This window comes from Phalacrocorax carbo, chromosome 10 (assembly GCF_963921805.1).
Source record: "Phalacrocorax carbo chromosome 10, bPhaCar2.1, whole genome shotgun sequence".
NCBI lineage: Eukaryota > Metazoa > Chordata > Aves > Suliformes > Phalacrocoracidae > Phalacrocorax > Phalacrocorax carbo.
In genome coordinates this window covers 19,336,519-19,358,008 of record NC_087522.1, presented here as the reverse complement: position 1 = coordinate 19,358,008, position 21,490 = coordinate 19,336,519, and the positions used below count along the sequence as shown (strand labels likewise).

At 50.5% G+C, this 21,490-nt stretch overlaps 2 protein-coding genes across 2 annotated transcripts in view; one reads left to right on the top strand and one right to left on the bottom strand.

Moving 5' to 3' along the window:
- LOC104053172 (major facilitator superfamily domain-containing protein 1) overlaps positions 1-11,252 on the top strand; it is a 284,336-nt gene extending 273,084 nt beyond the window's left edge. Inside the window, exon 14 of the transcript XR_010374691.1 lies at positions 11,240-11,252. The gene's annotated coding sequence lies outside the window, so the exon portion shown is untranslated. The remainder of the gene's footprint in view (positions 1-11,239) is intronic.
- Positions 778-13,385, bottom strand: AMDHD2 (amidohydrolase domain containing 2). The gene is made up of 11 exons (XM_064462280.1): positions 12,929-13,385; positions 12,248-12,384; positions 7,819-7,958; positions 7,394-7,448; positions 6,746-6,958; positions 5,184-5,272; positions 4,694-4,838; positions 4,312-4,419; positions 3,518-3,586; positions 2,968-3,069; positions 778-2,556 (listed from the first exon to the last, which is right to left on the bottom strand). The coding sequence occupies exons 1-11, from the start codon at positions 13,009-13,011 to the stop codon at positions 2,468-2,470; spliced, it is 1,230 nt and encodes a 409-aa protein (XP_064318350.1). The 5' UTR covers positions 13,012-13,385; the 3' UTR covers positions 778-2,467.
- Positions 13,386-21,490: the final 8,105 nt, after the last annotated feature.

The following is a 21,490-nucleotide window of genomic DNA, read 5'->3' as shown; positions in this document are numbered from 1 at the left end:
CAGCTCCCCTCTTTGCAGTGCGTTTGTGCCCCCACAAGCTCGCCTTCCTCTCCCCCGAGCCCCGCGGGGAGCTGCTGGGCCGCATTTCCACCGCGGGACGCCGGGTGTCGGCTGCGGCCGCCCTCTTCCTTGGGACCAAACCCCACGGCGCCTTCGGGAGCGGGGTCACCGCGGACCAACACCGGCGTTGTCCCCGTCGAGAGGGATGTTGTCCCCCATCAATGTGGCCTCACCCCGAGTGCTGTACGCAGTTTTGGGCGCCACAGTACGTTAAGGGTACAAAGCTGCTAGAGTGTCCAGAGAAGGGCCATGATGTTGGGCAAGGGTTTAAAGGAGAAACCGTACAAGGAGCGGCTGAAATCACTTGGTTTGTTCAGCCTGGAGAAGAGGAGCCTGAGGGGAGACCTCATGGCAGTCTGCAGCTTCCTCACAAGGGGAGGAGGAGGGGCAGGAGCTGATCTCTTCTCTCTGGTGACCAGCGATAGGACCCGAGGGAATAGCAGGAGGATGTGCCAGGGGAGGTTTAGCCTGGGTATTAGGAAAAGGCTCTTCACCCAGAGGGTGCTGGAGCGCTGGAACAGGCTCCCCAGGGAGGCATCACCGCACCAAGCACTTGGCCAACACCCTCAGAGACACGGTGTGAATTTGGGGTTGTCCTGCACAGGGACAGGAGCTGGTCTCAATGATCCTTGTGGGTCCCTTCCAACTCAGGACGTCCTAGGATTCTGTAAGAGGCAGAGGCCCAGGGGATACACAGCATGCCACCATACAACACTCTCAGTAGGATACAGCGTATTTTCAGCAGACAAAAAAAGGGTAATACACATATACAGGTATTGCCTAATTCCATTTCTATTTTAGATTTCCTTTTGATTATTTAATTTTGTAAATAAAAAAAGTTAGACACCTTGTTTCATATGCACTTTTTCCCTTTTTTCCACAGCAGTCAAACGTGCCCCCACTGCGATTTGCAATGCCATAGCATATCACATTTCACAGTACGTTATTTGATGTCTCTTTCAAGTGCTTCAAATCGTGGAGGTTATAGTTTCTGCTGACACTGGCAGTTGATGTTAGAAATTCTCCAGGGCTGCCAGTTATTCCAGCAGAGCTCTAAAGTGCTGGGAAAGCACTTCCAAATGCTGCTGTTAAAGGTTATAAAAAGGTACTGGAAAAATCGGCACACTTCTGCCAATCCCAACCAGGTCTTGCCTTACAACCTCTATCCTTGCTAAGACTTAGCCCTTGTCTAAGTCCTCCCCTCACTACAAAAACCATCTAATGGGTTTGAGGCTCGTCAGAGGTTGTCTAAGACTTATTGCAAGGCTTTTCTAACTGCGGTAGGCTTGAAATCAGCATCAGTCTTTGCACAGAAGTGTCCAAGTGTCAGGAAAAGAGCTGACAGTCAAGTATTGAAGAAGATAATGAGCACAGGAATAATGAGCTATCAGCAACTCTCTTCAAAGGCCAGAATCCCACTGCAGTTCTCCTCTCGTCAGTCCCTGGGCTGGACTGAGGGCTTGTGAGCCTGTCACTGCCAGTCTAGATGCATCCCCTGAAACAAAAGCTTCCTCTCTGTGGCCTGAGGAATGCACAAACCCATCAGATGATGCAAAGGCTCTACTAGGTATGGCTGGGCACAGAGCCTGCAGAATCCATCTAGCCAGAACAAAGGGTTAAGTGGAACATTGCTTTCTGCAGCAGGATTGTGTCCATGTCTCCAGCCAAAACCACATGCTGTGGACTCGATGTCCATGCAGGGAAAAGGCACAAAGGACCAGCAATGCCTCATTTTTCCTGGGTTTGATCTCTGCCCTGAGGATTCAGCCCACATGGATTCACAGCCTCACAACGGCACTGAGTTGGTGAGCTGTGACAGCCTTGCTCTGGAGGACACACGACAGAGGGACTGCCGGGGGATCAGAATGCGATCCTCAACTTCTGCTGACACAACAGGAACCTTTTAACGTGAAGAGCTGCGAGCTGAGCTGGTGGAAGCTGATGTCTAACCAGCCATGGCTGCCTGGGAGCAAGGCAAACAACAGGCAGAGGAATGGAAATGGCTTGAGCCTGCCTCGGGCATGGGGCAGGTTAGTGTGTGCTGTATAAAACAGTGCAAAGGCTGGGACAGCTTCACACTGCTGTAAGATGGTGACAGAAGCACCGCTGTCTAGGGACTCTGTGCAGGACAGCTGTGAAGTCCTTCAGGTCACTCTGGGGACTGACAATCCCTCCCGACACAGATCTGCCTGTTTTTCCCACTCCACCAACTGAGCACCAACGAATCTGTTGCAGGCATGGCTGTAACTGGAAGCAGCAGTTGCGCTGGAAAACACAGCTCTTTGGTATGAGGCTCCTTTAAGGGAGTTGCAGGAAGGAATTAAAAAAAAAAAGAGAAGTGGGGTGGTTACCAAAGCTGCTAACCACAGTGCCAGGGAGCCTTGGAGGGCACCAGGACAGCCCAGTGTCACATGCCTAACGCATCCTGTCTCCAGACTTCCTCACCCGCGATGTACGTGGCTTGCACATACAGACCGTCATTCAGCATCAGGAAATCTGCATCGGACAAGAGAGAAAGGAAGCTGCTGTCAGATAAATGGAGCAGCTGAAGCTGGCTAGGAGGAGCTGGGCTCCATGGGTAAGAGCTTCTCCCCCCAAACATGGCAGCAGGACAGCAGTGTGGTGCCATCCTTGCTATGGCAGCTCTGCTTCGCTCCATCCTTGGCTGATACGTGGGGGCCTCTCCAAAGGGCTGACGAAACACCACCAGCATCCAAGGGAAAAACCACTGGAGCAGAAGCCCAGAGGAAAAGCCTGGAGCAAATCCCAGGCAGAGTGAGTCTCCCTGTAGTGCCCACTGAACCAGGGGATGACTATGTGTTCGCAGCAGCCCCTGCTTTGCTCCAGCATCCAGGAGCCCTCACATTGTTGCCCCCATACCAGTACCTGCTCTCCCCATACCAGTACCTGCGTCGGAGTCATAATTTAGCGTCCCCTTTTGGTGTTCAATCCCCAGGAGCTGGGCGGGATGCAGAGACGCTGCCTCCAATGCGGTCTCTACCGAGCACCCTTGGACAGAGAAGGGGGAGGCATTAGGGCAGCAAACAGCCCGGTTGCCAGAGCGAGCCAACCCTCCCTGGCTAAGGCAACTGTCAGCCTGTCAGGGACCCAAGCTGGAACATCCTCTCTGCAGCCGTATGGAGCTGGGGAGGGAAAACATCCCTATGGGAGACAGCAGGAAGAGGAAAACTGAACACCTAGGGTATGGGGAGGGGAAAATCATTCACCTTTGTGAGAAAGGAGCAGGAGAGTTCACCTCTCATTAGTGGTATGCGTTAAAATGAAACCTCCCCTCAAAAAGGTGCTCAGCTGGGGCCCGTGCCACTGATCCCAGCCCTTCTCATCATGTCTCAGGCAAGAGGGAATGTTCCCTGGTGGAGCGGGCACAGCTGGCAAGAGCAAGACCTCTTCCCAAATCAATGTAGGGAGCAATAGTTTGTTGACAAGGCTCGCTCACCTGTGGCTTCCTGGAAGTGTCGCACACACGTGTCCATGGTCGCCACACTACCGCTCAGGGTCTTTGTGCCTGGGAGAGGAACAGGATGGCACTGAGGAGGTTACACAACTCATAGCAAGGAGAAGCGGGGCAGTGGGAAAGCATAACGTGACCAAAAAGGGTAGAAATCGTGCGTCACACAAGGAGTGAGTTGAAGTGCCCGCAGCCATGGCTGCTGAGCGACAGACCAAGGCAAGAGAGAGCCTGCTTTGGCAGCACAGGGAGAGGTTCTGGGATGTCACCTTGCAGCTCCACCGTAAGATTAGCTGGACTGGGTGAAACTCTAGCTCACAATGCAGGCACCTGCTGCCAGAGATGGAGGAAGGGAACTGAGAAAGGAATGATCCTTCTCCAAAATATCTTCCCAGTCTCCAACTGCTTGCAGTTTAGGGAAATTTGTTAGCAAGAAGTGGTAGTGTTACAGTAAAGACAAGGGACGATAAATATCTGTGGGATTTCTTTGTCCTCGCTGACCCCACTGGAACTTCTAGCACCCATGACATTGGGCAACAACGTGTTCAAAGTTGTGGACAGCTGAAAATTGAGATTCCTCCTCACTCCACCAAGACGGGGTGATCCCCCTCTTCACGAGCTGCCTCATTCTCCCCAGGGCCAAGTCACTACTGAGCCATTAACTGATCAGGCACCAAAACCCAAGAGGATGGCACAAACAACAACCACTGTAACTACTGAGCTCTCCAGGAACAGACACGAGTGACAGTGCTGTCCCAGCTCTTTCACAGAACAGCACTTACCTGCAATGTAAGTGTTCAGCCCATCGATCTCCACCACCTGCTGACCCAGCGTGTGCCGACCTGGTGCCAGCCCCATGCCAGCGATCGCATCTGTCACCAGCACCAGGCCTGAGGAACACAAGGAAAGAGGCTGCATTAGCTTTCCAGCTGACCTTGCTGCAGCTCCGAGCACTGTGCCATGCTGGTTCTCCCAGAGAGGGGCCAAAACGTCTCTAGCCACATCCAACTGAAGCAAGAGGCCTGGTGGATCAGCACACGTGGCTGTGACCTTTTTCAGGCAGCGAGGGCAGCAGCATGCCACAGCAATTGCACGGGTGTTTTGCAGGAGACGGCACAGTGCTTGGGATGGCTGGTGGCACTGCGCAGGCCCGGCATGGCTCACCTTTGGGGTGGGCTCGGTGGGCAATTCGCAGGGCGGCAGGGTTGGTGTGGATGCCATCAGAGATCATGCCATAGAAGACTCTCCGCCCAGCAGGAATCTTGTCACTTGTCAGCAGCCCCACGATCCCAGGATCGCGATGGTGGAACTGCCCAAGGGGAGAGAGGACAAGCTGTGGAGCAGCACCAGGACTTGTGGGCTGAGACTCCTCCCATCAGGGGATGCAGCTGCCATCTCTATCAAACAGTGCCTGGCAGTTGGGTGCTCCATCCTTTACCAGACAAATCTGGGCATTTCCTTGAACTTCTAGAGTCTGCTACAGCCTTGACTCTCTTTTAGATCAGGCACTAGAAACATGAAGCCAGAGGTTCAGTGCTGAAACCTCATTGCAAGGCCAGTTACAAAACAAACTGGAGAATACGCATCTGTGGGGAGCAAGAGAGAAAGCACTGAAAGCAATACCAGTGCAGGGCAAGTGTCCTTGGCTACTCACCGGCAACATGGCATTGAAGAGGTGAGTGATGAAGGTAGCACCGTGCTGCACAGCCTCCTCAGCCTGGGAGAGATTAGCTACTGAGTGACCTGGGAACAAAGACCAACGCATGATTTTTCTGCCCATCTTTCCATTTATTTCCCTACAGGAGTGAAGACACTCTGTCACTAGGACTCTATCTGGGCTGAGATCTGAGATGCCAGTCTCTGCACAGAGGTGTCTGGCCATGACTGGGGGGACTCTGGCAGTGGGTGTTTCACCTGAACACGTTCACTGTTCACATCAGAGCCATCACAAATGCTGCTGTGCTCCCAGAGAGTTGCCTTCAGGATGGGCTAGAGGTCCAAGGACATGTCTTTCTGCTGTCCTCAGATATTAAAGGCTTTATAGAGAGCCATCAAGGGAGTAGAGACAGTGGGGACTTTGCCAAGAAAGACAGCAGCTCTGATACTCTGCAGGCAAAACTTTGCCTTTCTGTGGTTCTTTGCTTTCTGTGGCTGTGAGGTAAGAGGTGCTCTGCTGTATGAATGGCCTTCTCACTTAAGGTTTAATTTCACCCTGAATAACTCCCTCACCCTTTTTTTCTTTTTTTTAAAAAAAGTATTTTTTTCATGATCTGAGGTAAAGAAGAGTTTGTAAAATAGGGGACAAGAAAAACACAGCCAATTTTAAGTCAGTGGCCTGCAAGGCAGTGGAGGGAGAGATCTCCTACAGTGCTTCTGATTGAAAAATGGAGTTAGCAAAACTCAACAGTAACCATTGGAAAACTATTTCACCTGTCAAACAAGGCCTAAAGCAATTGAACTTCAGAGTTTGAACCTTTTCACGTCATTAACCCTCAATTACATCTTTATTAAAGTAAGATTGTTAGTCTTTCCTGTGTATTCACAGCACCAAATGTGTGAAACAAGTCTGATGAGAAGCGGCTGAGGGAGCTGGGGGTGTTTAGTCTGGAGAAGAGGAGGCGGAGGGGAGACCTTATCGCTCTCTACAACTACCTGAAAGGAGGTTGTAGTGAGGTGGGGGTTGGTCTCTTATCCCAAGTTACTAGTGATAGGGTGACAGGAAATGGCCTCAAGTTGCATCATGGGAGGTTTAGATTGGACATTAGGAAAATTTCTTTACTGAAAGAGTGGTCAGGCATTGGAACAGGCTGTCCAGAGAGATGGTGGAGTCACCATCCCTGGAGGTGTTCAAAAACGTGTAGACATGGCACTTCAGAGCATGGTTTAGGAGGCCTGGGGGTGTTGCGTTGACAGTTGGACTTGATGATCCTATAGGTCTTTTCTAATCTTAATGATTCTATGAAACTGCAGGGGCTTTTCAGTCAGTATGAAGTTTAGCCCTTACCGTACAAAGGGCAACAGATTCACAGAATCAAGTGAGGTTCCCATTTCTGACAGGTCTGTCACCTCCACATAGGCCAGGCAAAAGAAAATCCCACCCCGTCCAGTTGCACTGAGACACCATTAGAGATGCTACAGCCCCAGGAGAGGGGCTGCCTGGCCCGTGTGGCACAGGGAGATGGAGCCTCCCTAAGCCTCCTCCTCCCCAGCCCTTACCGAGTGAGACACAGATGCCCCGGTTGGTGAGTTCCTGGATCACCTCACTGCTCCTCTTCATCTCTGGGGCCAGGGTGACTATCCGGACACAGTCCAGGGACCCGTAGGTGGCAAGCAGGTCCTGGAAGGCACCTGCCTCGAAGGTGCGGAGGCAGTGCTCCGGGTGTGCCCCCTTCTTCTCCTTGCTGATGAATGGTCCTTCCAGATGGGCCCCTGCCCAAACAGGAACACAAAGCCATGACCCTTCCTCTCCCTGCCAAGGACCAAAAGCCTGCTGTGTCTATCCTGCTCCAATCAAGCTCTTGCCATTCTCCTGCTGCAAAGCACATGGCTCAGGTAACTCTGAGCTCAGCATAGCAAAAGATGCAGTGCTGCCAACTGGCTGAGCCAAGCCACCCCACTGCCACTACCCTGTGGAGCCCAAAAGAGCTGGAGCCATACGTATACGATGGCAGAGACCATGGCAAAGGCCAGGCATAGGTGAGGGAGAAAGCAGGTCTGTGCCCACCTGTGCATCCCTCCCATTGAAAGAGCTCCAGCCCCCATTTTAGCTGTCCCTACAGCAGCTTCTTTCCCCTTAACAACAAACAAGATAATTGCCTACCTAGGGTAGCACCAGAGAGAAGCGTGAGGGACAAAACCACTTACCCAGGATACCTGCTCCATGGGCTCCACCATTTCTTATACTGATCTGAGGGAGAACCTAGAGAAAGGGGTTGGTCAGTCACGGCACCCCAGACACAGCAGCCCAGCCTGCCGAAGCAAACCCAAACCTCGGGTCCGGAGAAAGCTTTGTAGCTGGACCACTTGGGACCATCAGCCAAACAGTTCTCAAATAAAAAGCCAACTGCAAGCCCCATTGTGCAAAGCTGGCCTGGGAGACATCACTGTGCCAGCAGTCTAAAGGTTAAGGACAAGAAATCCAGGCGTAAAGTCCATCTCCTCATGCCCACAGCTTTTCTGCCGAGGCAGCTGTCCCAGTCTCTGCAGAACCAGCCTTGGTCCTCTCACCTCTTGGTACCAACCTCAGCCCTTTATCACCCTGTGGGTGAGAGGGGGAGAAAGTCACTTACCTGGTGGTACACAGATGGAGGAGAGGTCACCAGGGTGGGACAGAAGGAAGTCACTCCATGGGAGAGGATTTTCTGACTGACCAGGTCAATCCCTGATTTGAAGTCATCTGTAGCCAGGGAGAAGTCAACCCCAAAGCCTCCTGCACCATGAACAAAACAGAGGTGAAGCTGCAGCTTCCCCAGTGAACGTTTTCCCCTCTGAAAATGCTGAAGAAACATTTTGTGTAACCCAAGTGAGCCGCTCCATTTGTACAGCACTGACCAGAAGCAAAGAGCTCCACCAGCACTTCTCCTGTCCTACATTCATAGAATGGTTTGGGTTGGAAGAGACCTTTCGAGGTCATCTAGTCCAACGGCCCTGCAGTGAGCAGGGACATCTCCAATTAGATCAGGTTGCTCAGAGCCCCATCCAACCTGACCTTGAATGTTTCCAGGAACAGGGCCTCCACTACCTCTCTGGGCAACCCGTTCCAGCGCTTCACCACCCTCATTGTAAACAATTTCTTCCTTATATCAAGTCTAAATCTACCCTCCTTTAGTTTAAAACCATTACCCCTTGTCCTGTCACAACAGGCCTTGTTAAAAAGGTTGCCCCATCTTTCCTACAGTCCCCTTTTAAGTACTGAAAGGCTGCAATAAGGTCTCCCCGCAGCCTTCTCTTCTCCAGGCTGAAAAACCCCACCTCTCTCAGCCTGCCCTCACAGGAGAGGTGCTCCAGCCCTCGGATCATTTTTGTGGCCCTCCTCTGGACACGCTCCAACAGCTCCATGTCCTTCTTGTGCTATGGGCTCCAGAGCTGGACCCAGTGCTCCAGGTGGGGTCTCACCAAAGCAGAGTAGAGGGGCAGAACCACCTCTCTCCTCGCCCTACTGGCCACACTGCTTTTGATGCAGCCCAGGATACAGTTGGCCTTCCGGGCTGCAAGTGCACACTGCTGGCTCACATCCAGCTTTTCATCTACCAGTACCTCCAAGTCCTTCTCCGCAGGGCTGCTCTCAATCCCTTCATCCCCCAGCCTGTATTGATATTGGGGGTTGCCCCAACCCAGGTGCAGGGCCTTGCACTTGGCCTTGTTGACCCTCATGAGGTTCTCACAGGCCGACCTCTCCAGCTTGTCCAGGTCTCTCTGGATGACATCCCATCCTTCTGGTCGTCAACTGCACCACTCAGCTTGGAGTCATTGGCAAACTGGCTGAGGGTGCACATGATCTTGCTGTCTACGTCACTGATGAAAACATTAAACAGCACTGGTCCAGTATGGACCCGAGGAACATCATTTGTCACCAGTCTCCATCTGGACACCAAGCCATTGACCACTACCCTCTGGATGCGACCATCCAACCAATTCCTTATCCACCAAACAGTCCACCCATCAAAGCCGTATCTCTCCAGTTTAAAGAAGGATGCTGTGGGGACCGTGTCAAAGGCCTTAGAGAAGTCCAGATAGTTGACATCTGTAGCTCCTCCCTTGTCTACTGATGCAGTCACTCCATCATAGAAAGTCACTAGGTTGGTCAGGCAAGACTTGCCCTTGGTGAAGCCGTGCTGGTTGTCTTGAATCACCTCCCTGTCTTCCATGTGCCTTAGCATAGCTTCTAAGAGGATCTGTTCCATGATCTTCCCAGGCACAGAGGCGAGGCTGACAGGTTGGTAGTTCCCTGGGTCCTCCTTTTTACCCTTTTTCAAAATGGGTGCAATGTTTCCCTTTTTCTAGTCCCCAGGGACTTCACCTGACTGCCGTGACTTTTCAAATATCTTGGAGAGTGGCTTGGCAACTACATCAGCCAATTCCCTCAGGACTTCGGGTGCATCTCATCAGGTCCCATAGACTTGTGTATGTCCAGGTTCCTCAGATGGTCATGAACCTGATCTTCCCTTACAGTGGGAAGGGCTTTACCCCCCTGGTCTGCATCTTGTGGTCCGTTGACTTGGGAGGGGTGAGGAGAGAGGCTACCAGTGAAGACTGAGGCGAAAAAGTTGTTGAGTACCTTAGCCTTCTCCTCATCTGTTGATACTAGATTGCCATTCTCATTCATCAGGGGACAAGATGAACAAGGCTTTCTTTAACCTTCATTTTCTGGTTGACATACCTGTAGAAGCCCTTCTTATTGTTCTTTGCATCCCTTGCCAAATTCAGCTCCAGCTGTGCCTTGGCCCTCCTGACCCCACCCCTGCACAACCAGGCAGTGTCCCTATACTCTTCCAGGATACCTGTCCCTGCTTCCACTGCCTGTGCAGTTCCCCCTTGCTCTTTAGTTTGACCAGCATGTCTCAACTCAGCCATGCTGGTCTCTTCCCTTCCTTGCCAGATTTCTTACACCTGGGGACTGAGAGCTGTTGCGCTCTATGGAATGTGTCCTTATAGATCTGCTAGCTCTCTTCTGTTCTTGTCCCTGAGGACTGTTTCCCAGGGGCTCCTTCTGACTAATTCCTTGAAGAGCTTTCCTAAAATTCAGGGTCCTGATTATACTCCTCGCTTTTCCCGTATCCCTCAGGAGTGTGAACTCCACCAATGCGTGATCACTGCAGCCCAGGCTGCCTCCAGTCTTGACGTCACCGATGAGCTTACTTGCGTTGGTGGCCATCAGGTCTAGTGCTGCATCCCCTTGGGTGCAGGTGTCTATTACCTGGCTTAAGAAGTTATCCTCAATGTATTCTCGGAATCTCGTGGATTGCCTACAGCTTGCTGTGCTACTTTTCCAGCAGATGATGGGGTGGTTGAGGTCCCCCAGTAGGATGAGAGCCTGCAAATGTGAAGCCTCCTGGAGCTGGAGGAAGAAGGCTTGATCAGGTAGCCTGTGGTAGGCACCAACCACAAGGTTCCCTTTGTTGCCTCTGTCTCTGGCTCTTACCCATAAGCTTTCAACCTGCTCATGGTTATTCTTCAGGGACAGCTCTTCACAATCTATTCATTTCTTGATGTAGAGAGCAATGCCTCCACCCCTCCTTCCTCACCTTTCCCTTCTGAACAACCTGTAGCCATTGATAGCCACATTCCAGTCATGGAATTCATCCCACCAAATTTCAGTAATGGCAACCAGGTCATAGCTTTCTAGCAGCACAGTAGCTTCCAACTCCTCCAGTTTGTTTCCCATGCTGTGTGCGTTCATGTAGAGGCATTTCATCTGGGCTTTGGGCTGTGTCACCTTCTTAGGGGAACACCCCTTGATTCCCTTGAGGTGTTTCACGGAAGTTTCATTGTTGGCTCCTACTACCTCAAGAGCCCCCAGCTCATCTCTGCAAGACTTTGACTGTGCTGCAGTGTCCCCAGCATGCCTCTGAACAACAGGCTGGGGGCTCATACTAGCAGGCTGTCCCTCTAACCATTGTGTATCATCCCTCAGCTTATCACACGCAAGTATGATATGTTCCCCCTCCCCTTTTGCCTCTAGTTTAAAGCTCTGTCAATGAGCCTCGCAAGCTCAGAGCAAAGATCCTCTTTCCCCTTTGAGAAAGGTGGCTCCCATTAGATGCCAGCAATCCTGGTGCCAAGTAGGCCATCCCATTGCCAAAAAACCCAAAGTTGTGACAGTCACACCAGCCATGGAGCCACGTGTTGATAGATTGGGTTCACCTGTTCCTTCCAACATCAGTGCCCACAACTGGAAGGAGGGAGGAAAAAATAACCCGTGCCCCAGATTCCCTCACTAACCATCCCAAGGCCCTGAAGTCTCTTTTAATCTCCCTTGGGCTATCTACTGCAACTTCATCACCCACCCACGTGGAAGAGCAGTAACAGGTAGTAGTCTGAGGGCCATACCAGGCTAGGAAGTTTCCTAGTGATATCTCTAACCTGCTCTCCTGGGAGGCAGCAGAGTTCATTATGAGGGTCTGCCCAGCATACTAGGCCATCTGTTCCCCTCAGAAGGGAGTCTCCTACAACCATGACCTGTTGGCAAGGCTCCACGAGTACAAATCCAACCAACTCTATCCTGATGAAGTCTTTTCCCCACAGCACCCCAGAGTTTTGCATCATTTTATTTTGATGCAGCGCAAAATCTGAGAATGCCCCAGTGAAGAGGGGATCTAACTTCCAACATGAGCTACCATAGAACAAGCCTCTCTTGACCCTCAGGAAATAGCTACTGCAGGTAAGGTTTGTTCCCTTGAGAAGTCCTGCTCTGTCTTCCCTGCATTCTGGACAGGGAGGGCAGGCATCCTGCCAGTGCAGGGGCAGGGAGTGTTGATGAAAATGAGGTTAAGAGGAAAGCAGGGCTGAAAACCCCACCCAGCCAAAGGGGATCAATTGTGTGACAGCAGCAGCCATGGGCAAAATTGTTCTTTATCGTTAGTTCAGTGGCTCACATCTTCGCGAGCAGCTCAAATGTGCTTGGTCAGGGACAGTACACACACAGCAGGGTTTGAAGGTCAGTGATGGACAAACCCAGGACTCCCCACTCCCCCATGAGTGCATGTGGCTTTGCCATACCATTGATCTGGACATCGATGAAGCCCGGGGCAATGATGCTGTCCTTGCAGTCCAGCTGGATGTCGGCAGAGCCCTTCTCATCGAAGAAGAGTTTCTCTGGGTTGAGGATCTTCCCCTCGCGCACCCACAGGTCCTCCCTGCAGGGACAGTTACATGCACACCAAGCATCTCTACTGTCTGCGGTGGAGCACACGGGAGCAGGTGGCCGTGGCCCCAGTGACAGGGGTGGCCTCAGACAGGGCAGACCCCACTGGCACCCTCTGCGATTGGCTCTCTGGTGTCTACTAGGGCAAGGCTGCTCTTCCTGCAGCAAGACTGGCAGCCCTCTCTGTGCCTCACCTCTGGCTTTACAAAACTCACGGGAACAGGATTTTCATGGGCTGCCTGTCAAATGTGGTGGCGATGGGTAAGGGGCCCAGGGGCTGGCAGAAGAGGCAAAAGGAAAGAGGAAGGGAGCAGAGAGGGGCTGTACAATGCGCACGCCTCGTCTCCTTCAGAATTCTGGTGCAGGGAACGAGGGACGGTGGGAGCGCGGGGGGTGAGGGCCGACGGCTGATGCTCTGGGGGACCTGGGGACAGCCCCTCAGGCGCTCCAGGTTCCAGGTCAGCTCTGCGGCCCCGCCGTGAGCCCCGACACCCCCCGGCACCCCCCAGCAACCCCGGTACCCTGGCAGCCCTCACCTCTGGAGCTGGTGGCTCCTCAGGATGCGGCAGTTGGTGAACTGGACGATGGGCGCGTCCGAGACGGATTTGTTGGACGGCATCGTGGGGCTGCGGGAGCCGACGGGTACGGGGGGACCCGCCACCGTGACCGGGGGTGGCGGAGCGGGGTAAGGCCGCGGCTCCGGTGCGAACGGCTGCCGCGGGAACGGGGAGCCGGTGAGGGGCGGAGGGGCCGGAGCACCACCCCGGGGGCAGGCGGCGGGTAGGCCCCCGCCTCTTCCCGGGGCTCCGGGCGGACGCTGTGAGGAAAAGGCCCCGGCCGGCCTTGTACGGCCAGGCCCCGCCGCGGGAAACGGTCAGGGCCGGCGGGCACGGTCCAGCCCCCACTCCGCCGGGCAGCGGCGGGGACCGGGACACCAGGGGGCGGGGCGGACACCGGCCGTACCCCGCAGCGCCGCCGCTTCCCAATCACGTGAGCACGCTCAGCTGACGCACCGGGATTCCCCCGCCCCCCCCCACGTGACCATCCCCCGAGGAGCCGCCATCATGGCAAGGGCGCCGCCATCTTGAGGAGGTCGGCGGCGCCGGAGAGGCGGGACGGCTGCCAGGCCGAGGGGAGCGGGCGGGTCCCGCTGCCCCGACCTTGTTTTAAAAGCCGGTGGCGAAGGAGAACTGGGGAAGGGGTGTCGGGTGTCTTTCCGCAGCAGCCCTCGGCTCTGGCTACCTCTCGGGCCTGTGGCTTGGCGTCGCCACCAGCGTGGTGTCGGAGACGCCGCTCGCCGCCCAGGAAGCCGGGGAGGGTGGCAGGCCCTCCCTGCCCTGCAGGCCCCGGGTCTCCTTCGGCCAAGCAAGATCCGAGGCCTGCTGCCGCACCTCCTTGCAGCAAGGGTCTCAGGGGATTTGATCTCTGGGTCTGGTTAATCACACTAAGTCTCAAATAAAAATGAATAATGTTCCCTATCAGAGCCTCTAAGGGGGCTGGCAGCAGTGTATGCTGGTGTTTTGCCACAGCATGTAATGCGGAGCTGACAAAATGGTCTTGAAAAGGTTTGATACCAGGGCAGAGTGATGTGTGTCCTAAGGGAAGCTGTCTTATCCAGGGAAACTCCAGAGCCGGTGAGCTCAGGGAAGCTGGAGAGTGGTGAGAAGCTGCTGTGCTCATCATGCAGGTGTCAACATCTGCTCGTAACAACCATCTCCCCAAGACCACCTTCTTGCCAGCCTGCACGCACTTCCTGCTGTCTCTTGCTTCATACTCTGAAGAGAAGTGTTTTGGGAAGAATCTTTTCCCACTGTGTCCACTGACTCCAAATGGGAGCTCCTCTGATATATGCTTTTTTTTTTACCCAGTATTATCCTACAGGTTATTAGTGATGACTTTGGGTATAACGTTTCATTTGTAGTTTAGAATAATTGGTAGCAGTGAAATGTATCTTAGCAAGATAAGTATGTATCTTAGGTTGGAGCAAGGTGACCTACAAGGAGTGTGACATAAAGAACAGACTGTGGGCTCAAGGATGAAAAGGAACTAAGGATGAAGACAAAGAGATAAGAAGAGGGTTTTTACCACTAAATTAGCATTTCTAAGGCCAAAGATTATCCAACATATGGAAGGCTGGAAAGCGAACAACAACCAAGCTAGATAAGACCAGTACTATGGTTTGGCAGATTTACAAGAAAAAGGTGAAAAGCTGAAGTGAGGAGGACTATTGGCCTTCCTCCCCATGACCACCAGAGAAGCCCCCCAGGATCAACAGAGTCTGTGCAAAAAGGAGGGACTGTCTCGGACGCCTCCACTTTTTACTTTACATATGTATATCCCCATCATGATTATGTATTTGTATGTGTAATTAAGTCCTGCCAATGAGGTATGCATGTTAGGAGGAGCGATCCCCTGTGCATCCGGCGCTGTAAATAAAGAATGCCTGCCTTTTAAAACTACATTGGTGTTACGAGGTTTATTGCCTCCGTATGAGGTGTTACCTCGGTAACACCGCAGCACAGGTTGTCCAGAGCATCATCACTCAAGAACCATTGGTCAGCCCCGGGACAGACTAGAGTAAGCTCAAGCCACATTTACCTTCACAAGTTCACTAGTACCTGGCATCTTCCAGCCCAGGGTCCTGCAGCCCCTTTGTGAGCCGTGATGCAGCTCTTGTACGGGCACTGTCAATGTCACATGCTGACAGGTGAATGCTTTTGTGGAAGAAATGTTACCTGCTAAGTATTACTTTTTATCAGGCAAAGTTGAAAGGCCTGAGAGGTCAAAGGAGATGAATTAGTCATTCCTAATGGCTTGTAAATCTGTGAATTTGTGAATAAGTAACATTGGCTTGAATGGCCACAGTGGATTTGCTCCTCTCTGCAGAATGAGCCTGCCTGGAAGAACTGCTCTGGTTGCTGTGGCACACCACACGTGTGGGACAGCATACATGCCACATCACGAGGGGCCAGCAGGCTACATCCACTCTGCAATGAATCAACAGTGCAGGCTTTGCTTCATCTGACTCATGATTATTTACTTCTTGAATGGCAGCCCCCGGCTGCCTGAAATGTGCTGCATGGACCTGTCACAAAGGATCCTTGCCCTTGAGAGCTGGTAGACAAGCACTGCAAAGCATGAACCTGGTTAGAAATCTGGCTGGGCACAATAATAATTACACTAACAAAATTAAACTTTGTCTCAAGCAAAGTAAGGTTTCTGGAACCTCACCCTTCACTGTTCCTTTAAAGCTCAGTCTCAGGCACAGGGAAAAAATTTACTGCAACCTGGACAGGTAAGTCATTACTTCTTTAAAGGCAAGTACTATGCCTTGTTAAAATTAAGGCCAGCGTCCCCAACAGTCTAAGCATTTACTCCTAAACATCTGCTGGCAGATGTTTCCATTTCCCCTCTGCCCTCTTTGCTCCACAGGGACTGCGGAGTAGCAGTCCAGCCAGCACTCTCACTCATGTGTTTGGTGTCCCACGATACCGCAGAGTCAAGTCCCTCATCAAGGACTGTGTCTAGGTAGGCTGCTGATGTGAGCTCCACTGATGAATTACAGAGAGAAAAGTTAATGATGGAGAACATAATTGTGCATGAACATAACATCCCCTTCTGGTCAGGAACTGAATTTTAATGAGGTTTTCTGCTGTACTTATCATTCCATGATGTCAGTGCTTGCCCAGAGTACAAGCTTACTGTCCTACTATCAGCAGGATGCCAGTAAAGGCCCCTGAAATGGAGAACTGGGAATGATGCTAGTTCAGGCCAGGAGAACTATGTGCAGTGCCATTTTAGGAATTTGAGGCTAAAAATAGCTTCAGGCAAGTTTTACTCATCGTGGCTGAAATTACCAACGTCTGGGGCACCCAGCAGCACATTGGTGGGAATGATTTAGAATCATAGAATCAGTCAGGTTGGAAAAGACCTCTAGGATCATCAGGTCCAACCATCAACTCAACACCCCCATGCCTCCTAATTCATGCTCTGAAGTGCCATGTCTACATGTCTTTTAAGCACCTCCAGGGATGGCAACTCTACCACCTCTCTGGGCAGCCTGTTCCAATGCCTGACCACTCTTTCAGTGAGGAAATTTTCCTAATATCCAATCTAAACCTCTCCTGATGCAGCTTGAAGCCATTTCCTCTCGTTTTATCGCTAGTAACTTGGGAGAAGAGACCAACACCCACCTCACCAGTACAGGAAGAAGACTCCAAAACCAGAAGATTAGAAAATGAATCCTAAAAGTGGATCTCAGGTCTACTTATTTGAGGAAATGACTCTGCAAAGAGGGAAGTACTCTTCCAAACTCCTAAACTGAATTCAGATGTCAAGAGGCATATACAGTACGCAAACCACCTGTGGCCAAACCAGGGCACTTTCATAGGAACGTACATGCTAACAGGCTTGTGACAGTAACTTTTCTTGGCAGTGGAAGAGATATCTATATAAACACAAATACTGACTGCTTACAGATAATAACTGTTATTTGATATAACAGTTATTATAACAGATACATCACGTTATATGATAAAATCCACTACAAAGGATCATGCCACGGGGTCCAACACATTGACACAGCTTCACCCACCCTTCGGCAACGAAGAGATCCAACATTTTTCTAGGCTGCAAGCCCCAAAGCGAACTACTGAATCAGAATGCTGGAAACTGGCCCAGACCTCTCTCTGTACTGCTGGGGAGAACAGAACAGCCTGTGCTGAGATGAAAGGTATGGAAATTTGTCTCATCGATGCTGTAGGTATGTCACCCAGCCCAACTTTATGTCATGTATCTGTCCTGCTTAAGTCTTATCCCTTTGGATGTTCTCCTTTTATTTCTTAGTATTAAATTAATGCTGCCTTGAATCACCAATAATTGCACGCTCCTTCTCTAATAACTGCATGTTCTTTTTCTCTACTACCCAGTAATAGGCCGAGGGAATCACAAGCTGTAGCTACACTTGCATTTTCTTTAGCAAACATTTTTTTCTTCAGGTTGAGTTATTTTTAACCTGGCTCAATTCCCAAATTAGATTCACTGCATGGCAGCGTAAGAAGTTGTACCAGCACACTTGGGAGAAACGGGAGTACATGCTACAGATGTGAAAGAAGGTCTAGGTGTCCAGAGAGAGGCTAGCACCGCTGCCAAATGAAGCACTTGTGGAGACGCAGCCTTGGCTTCTGATTTTTCACTTGCATTCACAAAGATGTCTAAGAAATTGTCCTAATGCACACAAGAGCTGGGGAGGCTGTTTACATCTACGAGTTGAGAATGCACTACTGATCTTGGGAATATACACGATTTCCTAGGGTTTCTCCCCAGCCTACCTTAGGCAGATAAAACCATTAGGTGTAGGTGGTCGTTATTGCTCTCTGCCACTTGAGGTCACCCCTCTACCCTCTCGCAAAGGCAAAGGAGTAAAGCACAGATGCAATAGGAAAGACAGGACAGCTCAAAGCAACAAAAAAGGGTCCAGGACTGAAACAGCCACCTTGTACCCCCTTGGTAAACTCAGAAGAGTCAGTGTGCCTGTTGTGAGTGTCTCTCACCTCCTCAGCAAAAGGAAGATGGCAAACACAAGCCACTGAACCTACCCTCCTGCTACCCAGCTGGTACTCCCACAGGTCAGTGAGAACAATCAATGGTCTGTAGGTACCTTGTGGGAGGCACTGGGGACTCTGCGGTTTGGCCCCTAGGAAAGCTTTGGGCCTTACATACTGTAAGGTTGGGGGAGGAGTTTTTTCTGTGTGCTTTGGCACCGTGATACAGGAACTAGCTCAACAGAAACTCAGTGAGACAAGTTGCAAAGCTGTGACTGTCTTGGGAGCTAAATAAAGGGTGGCTAGCAGGGAAAAGGAACAGCACTCATTAGCGCGTAATAGGAACAAAAATGGAGAAGCTTTTCAGGACACAATCCTTTGACCCTAAAACAGAAAATTCCCACTCCAGGATAAGCGGCACTGGGAAGATTTACTCTGGGTTTAATCTAATTTTGTCAAGAGAAAAAGATGGTAAATACCTGTAGAGCAGGTAGAGATACACTAAGAGCAGAGGTGGCAAGTTCTGTGTGTCAGAGACAGAGGTAATTCTCATCTGAGGAACATCAATGGTTTGTACAGTAAGGCTGTATGGAAACAGCAAAAAGCCATAAAATCAATATCCCCATGGTTAGACTGCAAAGGAAACAAGGTTTACTGAGAGTTGTTTTCATTAGATCTGTTACCCTGTAGCTGAAAACAGCAGCTTCATTTCTGGGATCAGTTTCTTTTAATGAGGCTTTTATTTCCCCAAAGCTTATTTACTTTTCCAGGTTACTACACTTCTCTGTAAACCAGGTCTCACAAGGAAAGACAATCCCTGAGCAATCACAGATAAAATCCTACTCCTTAATAATGCTTCTCCAACACAGCAGTAAAAAAAAAGATCTGCAGCCTTAGAAAGAAAAGCCAACATGAGAGAGTTAAAAAAGAGAAAGGTCAGCAAGTTCTATGAAGGTATTGTCTACGCAGGCAGCATCTGGCAGCAGGCATCCCTCAACCTTAGCTAGCCTGAACTGACTGCTAATGGACATTTACCTCTGCTGCTGCTGCAGAGCCACCCTGCTCTGTTCTCTTTCTGCAGGGCTGACTCACTCTGCAGTGCACACTCACAGGCATGCAATCTGCCACATTATGGAGGACTATTTACATGCCAGCAGACGCCACCTCTTTTAATCAGGCACTCTATGAGTCTGTCATTTCACACTCTGAGGCTGCCTATTCTCCTCTTGCAAACCAAAGTCAATCCCTGCCAGATGGGATTGCACTCTGATCTTGCACGCTGCTGTCAGTAAATGAAGGAAAGGGACGAAAAGGTCCGTAATTTTCTTAATGCCCTGAATCACTTGAGAAATTTGCTGGTGCAATAGCATCAGTGAAGAACTTGAAATGTGAGTTTTCACCGGGGAGTCATCAATGAGGATCTAGAGCACTGCTGCCAGGAAACACTTGACCGAGGCAACATGCTCAGATTGTTAATTTTACTCCCTGCATATTCACAGGTACTCAGCACAAAGCAATCCTCCACCTGTGCATGCTAACCCCAGCTTTTGTTTTATGCTCTGTTCTCCTGACTTGCATGGGTTTATATACTAATAAGAAAAGCTTAATATTCCAAGGCATGGACCAAAACACCATCGATGAGATTTTGCCTGTATTTGGTTACCCAAGTATCTAATGCCATACTGAGCCTTGCCTTCTGCAAGGTGTCACCAAGCTGCAATAAGATCTTAAAGATTTCCTGTAGATCAGTGCCTTTAAATTGCTTATTTCTCCTATGGATGAGAGCTGCCACCAGCATTTAGTTGCTCTCTTAAATGCAGTTTGCTCATGTTCTTGTAAATTGGCAAAAAAACAAGGCTGGCAGCAGGTTCCCCTTGAAGAAGGTAAAATCAGATCTTAATTATATTTGCAGCCCCAGCCAGGGCCTTCTCCCACCCTGCTACACAAGCAAAACACAATCCCTCTCACCAGAACTGCAAGATGTACATGGCATGCTTTGCAGAGAGCCTGAATTCATGATTCACTCCCTCCCAGCTGCAAGCTCTACCAGGCTCTGTATGGAAGCACTGGGATTGCACTCATTGCAATCAGTACTGAGAGAGAATTATGCTATAGTTTCCATAAACGTTTATGACCTCTGGGTAAAGTCTGATTCAGACATTTGGAGTCTACTACTTCTACTGAAGAAAAAACCAATCAACACAAGTGAGATCAGGAAATTTTCCCTTACTACAGGCAATACTTCCACAGACCTCCAGGATTTTCCTTGTATCAGCTTATACCTCTATACAGCCCAAGCACCACCATAGCTCAGACTGCCACAAAGAAAAGCGCTTCAGAAGCATGAAATCAGTAGCACAGCCCACCCCGAAAGCCAAGCAGCTGACAGCCTATTGAATGCAGACATATCAGCTTTTTGGCAGACAGGATAAGCCAATTTGTTAATAATTACTGATGATCAATTATTAAAACGATACCTTCACAAAAGTCTGAAAATCCATACTATCAGAATTATTGGCTCATAGCTGAAGTCTCCTGGATGGTCCCCAGTTTGGAGACTAGCTACCAAGGAGGTGCATAAGGTGGCACCAGGCCTGGGCTGGTGAATATTCCTGCCAGGCTTGAAGCTCCAGACATCGCTTCAGTGAATTCTTTTGTGGTACTTAGACCACACTTGCTTGCTGTACAGGTATGAGGTATTTGAGTGAGATACATGTACACCACCACATCTCCATTCCTAACCAGGTCAACAGAAGAAGTTCCCACAGATCACTCCAGATTCCTCAGACTTAGTTTGATCACAAAGGCACTACTAGTTATCTGTGTAACATTAACATTTTGGCTTGAACAAGGTAAAGCTTGACTTGTCCTCCAAACTGTACAACTAAGTTTAAGGTGATATACTTCCCCAAGGCAATCTGGAACAAGCTCTACCTTTGTAGGTATCCAACATCCATTTCCCCTATGAGCTTCACTGTTGCTTGGCAACACTCAAATCCTCAGGACAGGAGAAAGTTTCTACAGCATTGCCCTAGCTGCAAAAGCAGAGCTTCTCAGCTCAAATGCTCCTGATTTACAAGTTAAAAATATGAGCTCTTCAATGAATCCATTTTGTTGATGAGACTATTGTTCAGGTACTTTAGAAGCAATTGTTGCTAACAGTGCAGCTTTCTATCAACTAAGTTTCTGCAGAGCCATCAGAAGGACAAGCTGCCTAAAGGCTCTTCAGCAGCTCTTATTTCTTGTTACATGCTGAAGCCTGGCCCCTGACCTTCTCTGCTCAGGCCATGCTGCACAGCCTATTATATGGCAACAAGTTTATGTAATTACATGACAATTACATGTGAGCACCAAGATGGGCCGCTCAATCAGGACGAGCGCAGCACAATCACCTTGCATTCCTGCTCACCAGGAGTACTGCCCACAGACAGCAGCTGCAAACAGCACAGCTACTTGCCCAGGAGAAAAAGGGAATGCTTTAGCAGCAATGACTGCATCACTTCTCCATGATGCTCAGTCACTTCAAGAAGCTGCCTCCCCATAAAGGAATCCCTC

Bases quoted from the DNA above. Each gene is read 5' to 3' on its own strand.
- AMDHD2 (XM_064462280.1), bottom strand. From the start codon at position 13,011: ATGCCGTCCAACAAATCCGTCTCGGACGCGCCCATCGTCCAGTTCACC. The intron at 12,385-12,928 runs GTGAGGGCTGCC...CTGTCCCTGCAG, and splicing joins AGGAGCCACCAGCTCCAGAG to GGAGGACCTGTGGGTGCGCG. The intron at 7,959-12,247 runs GTATGGCAAAGC...TTCATGGTGCAG, and splicing joins CATCGATGTCCAGATCAATG to GAGGCTTTGGGGTTGACTTC.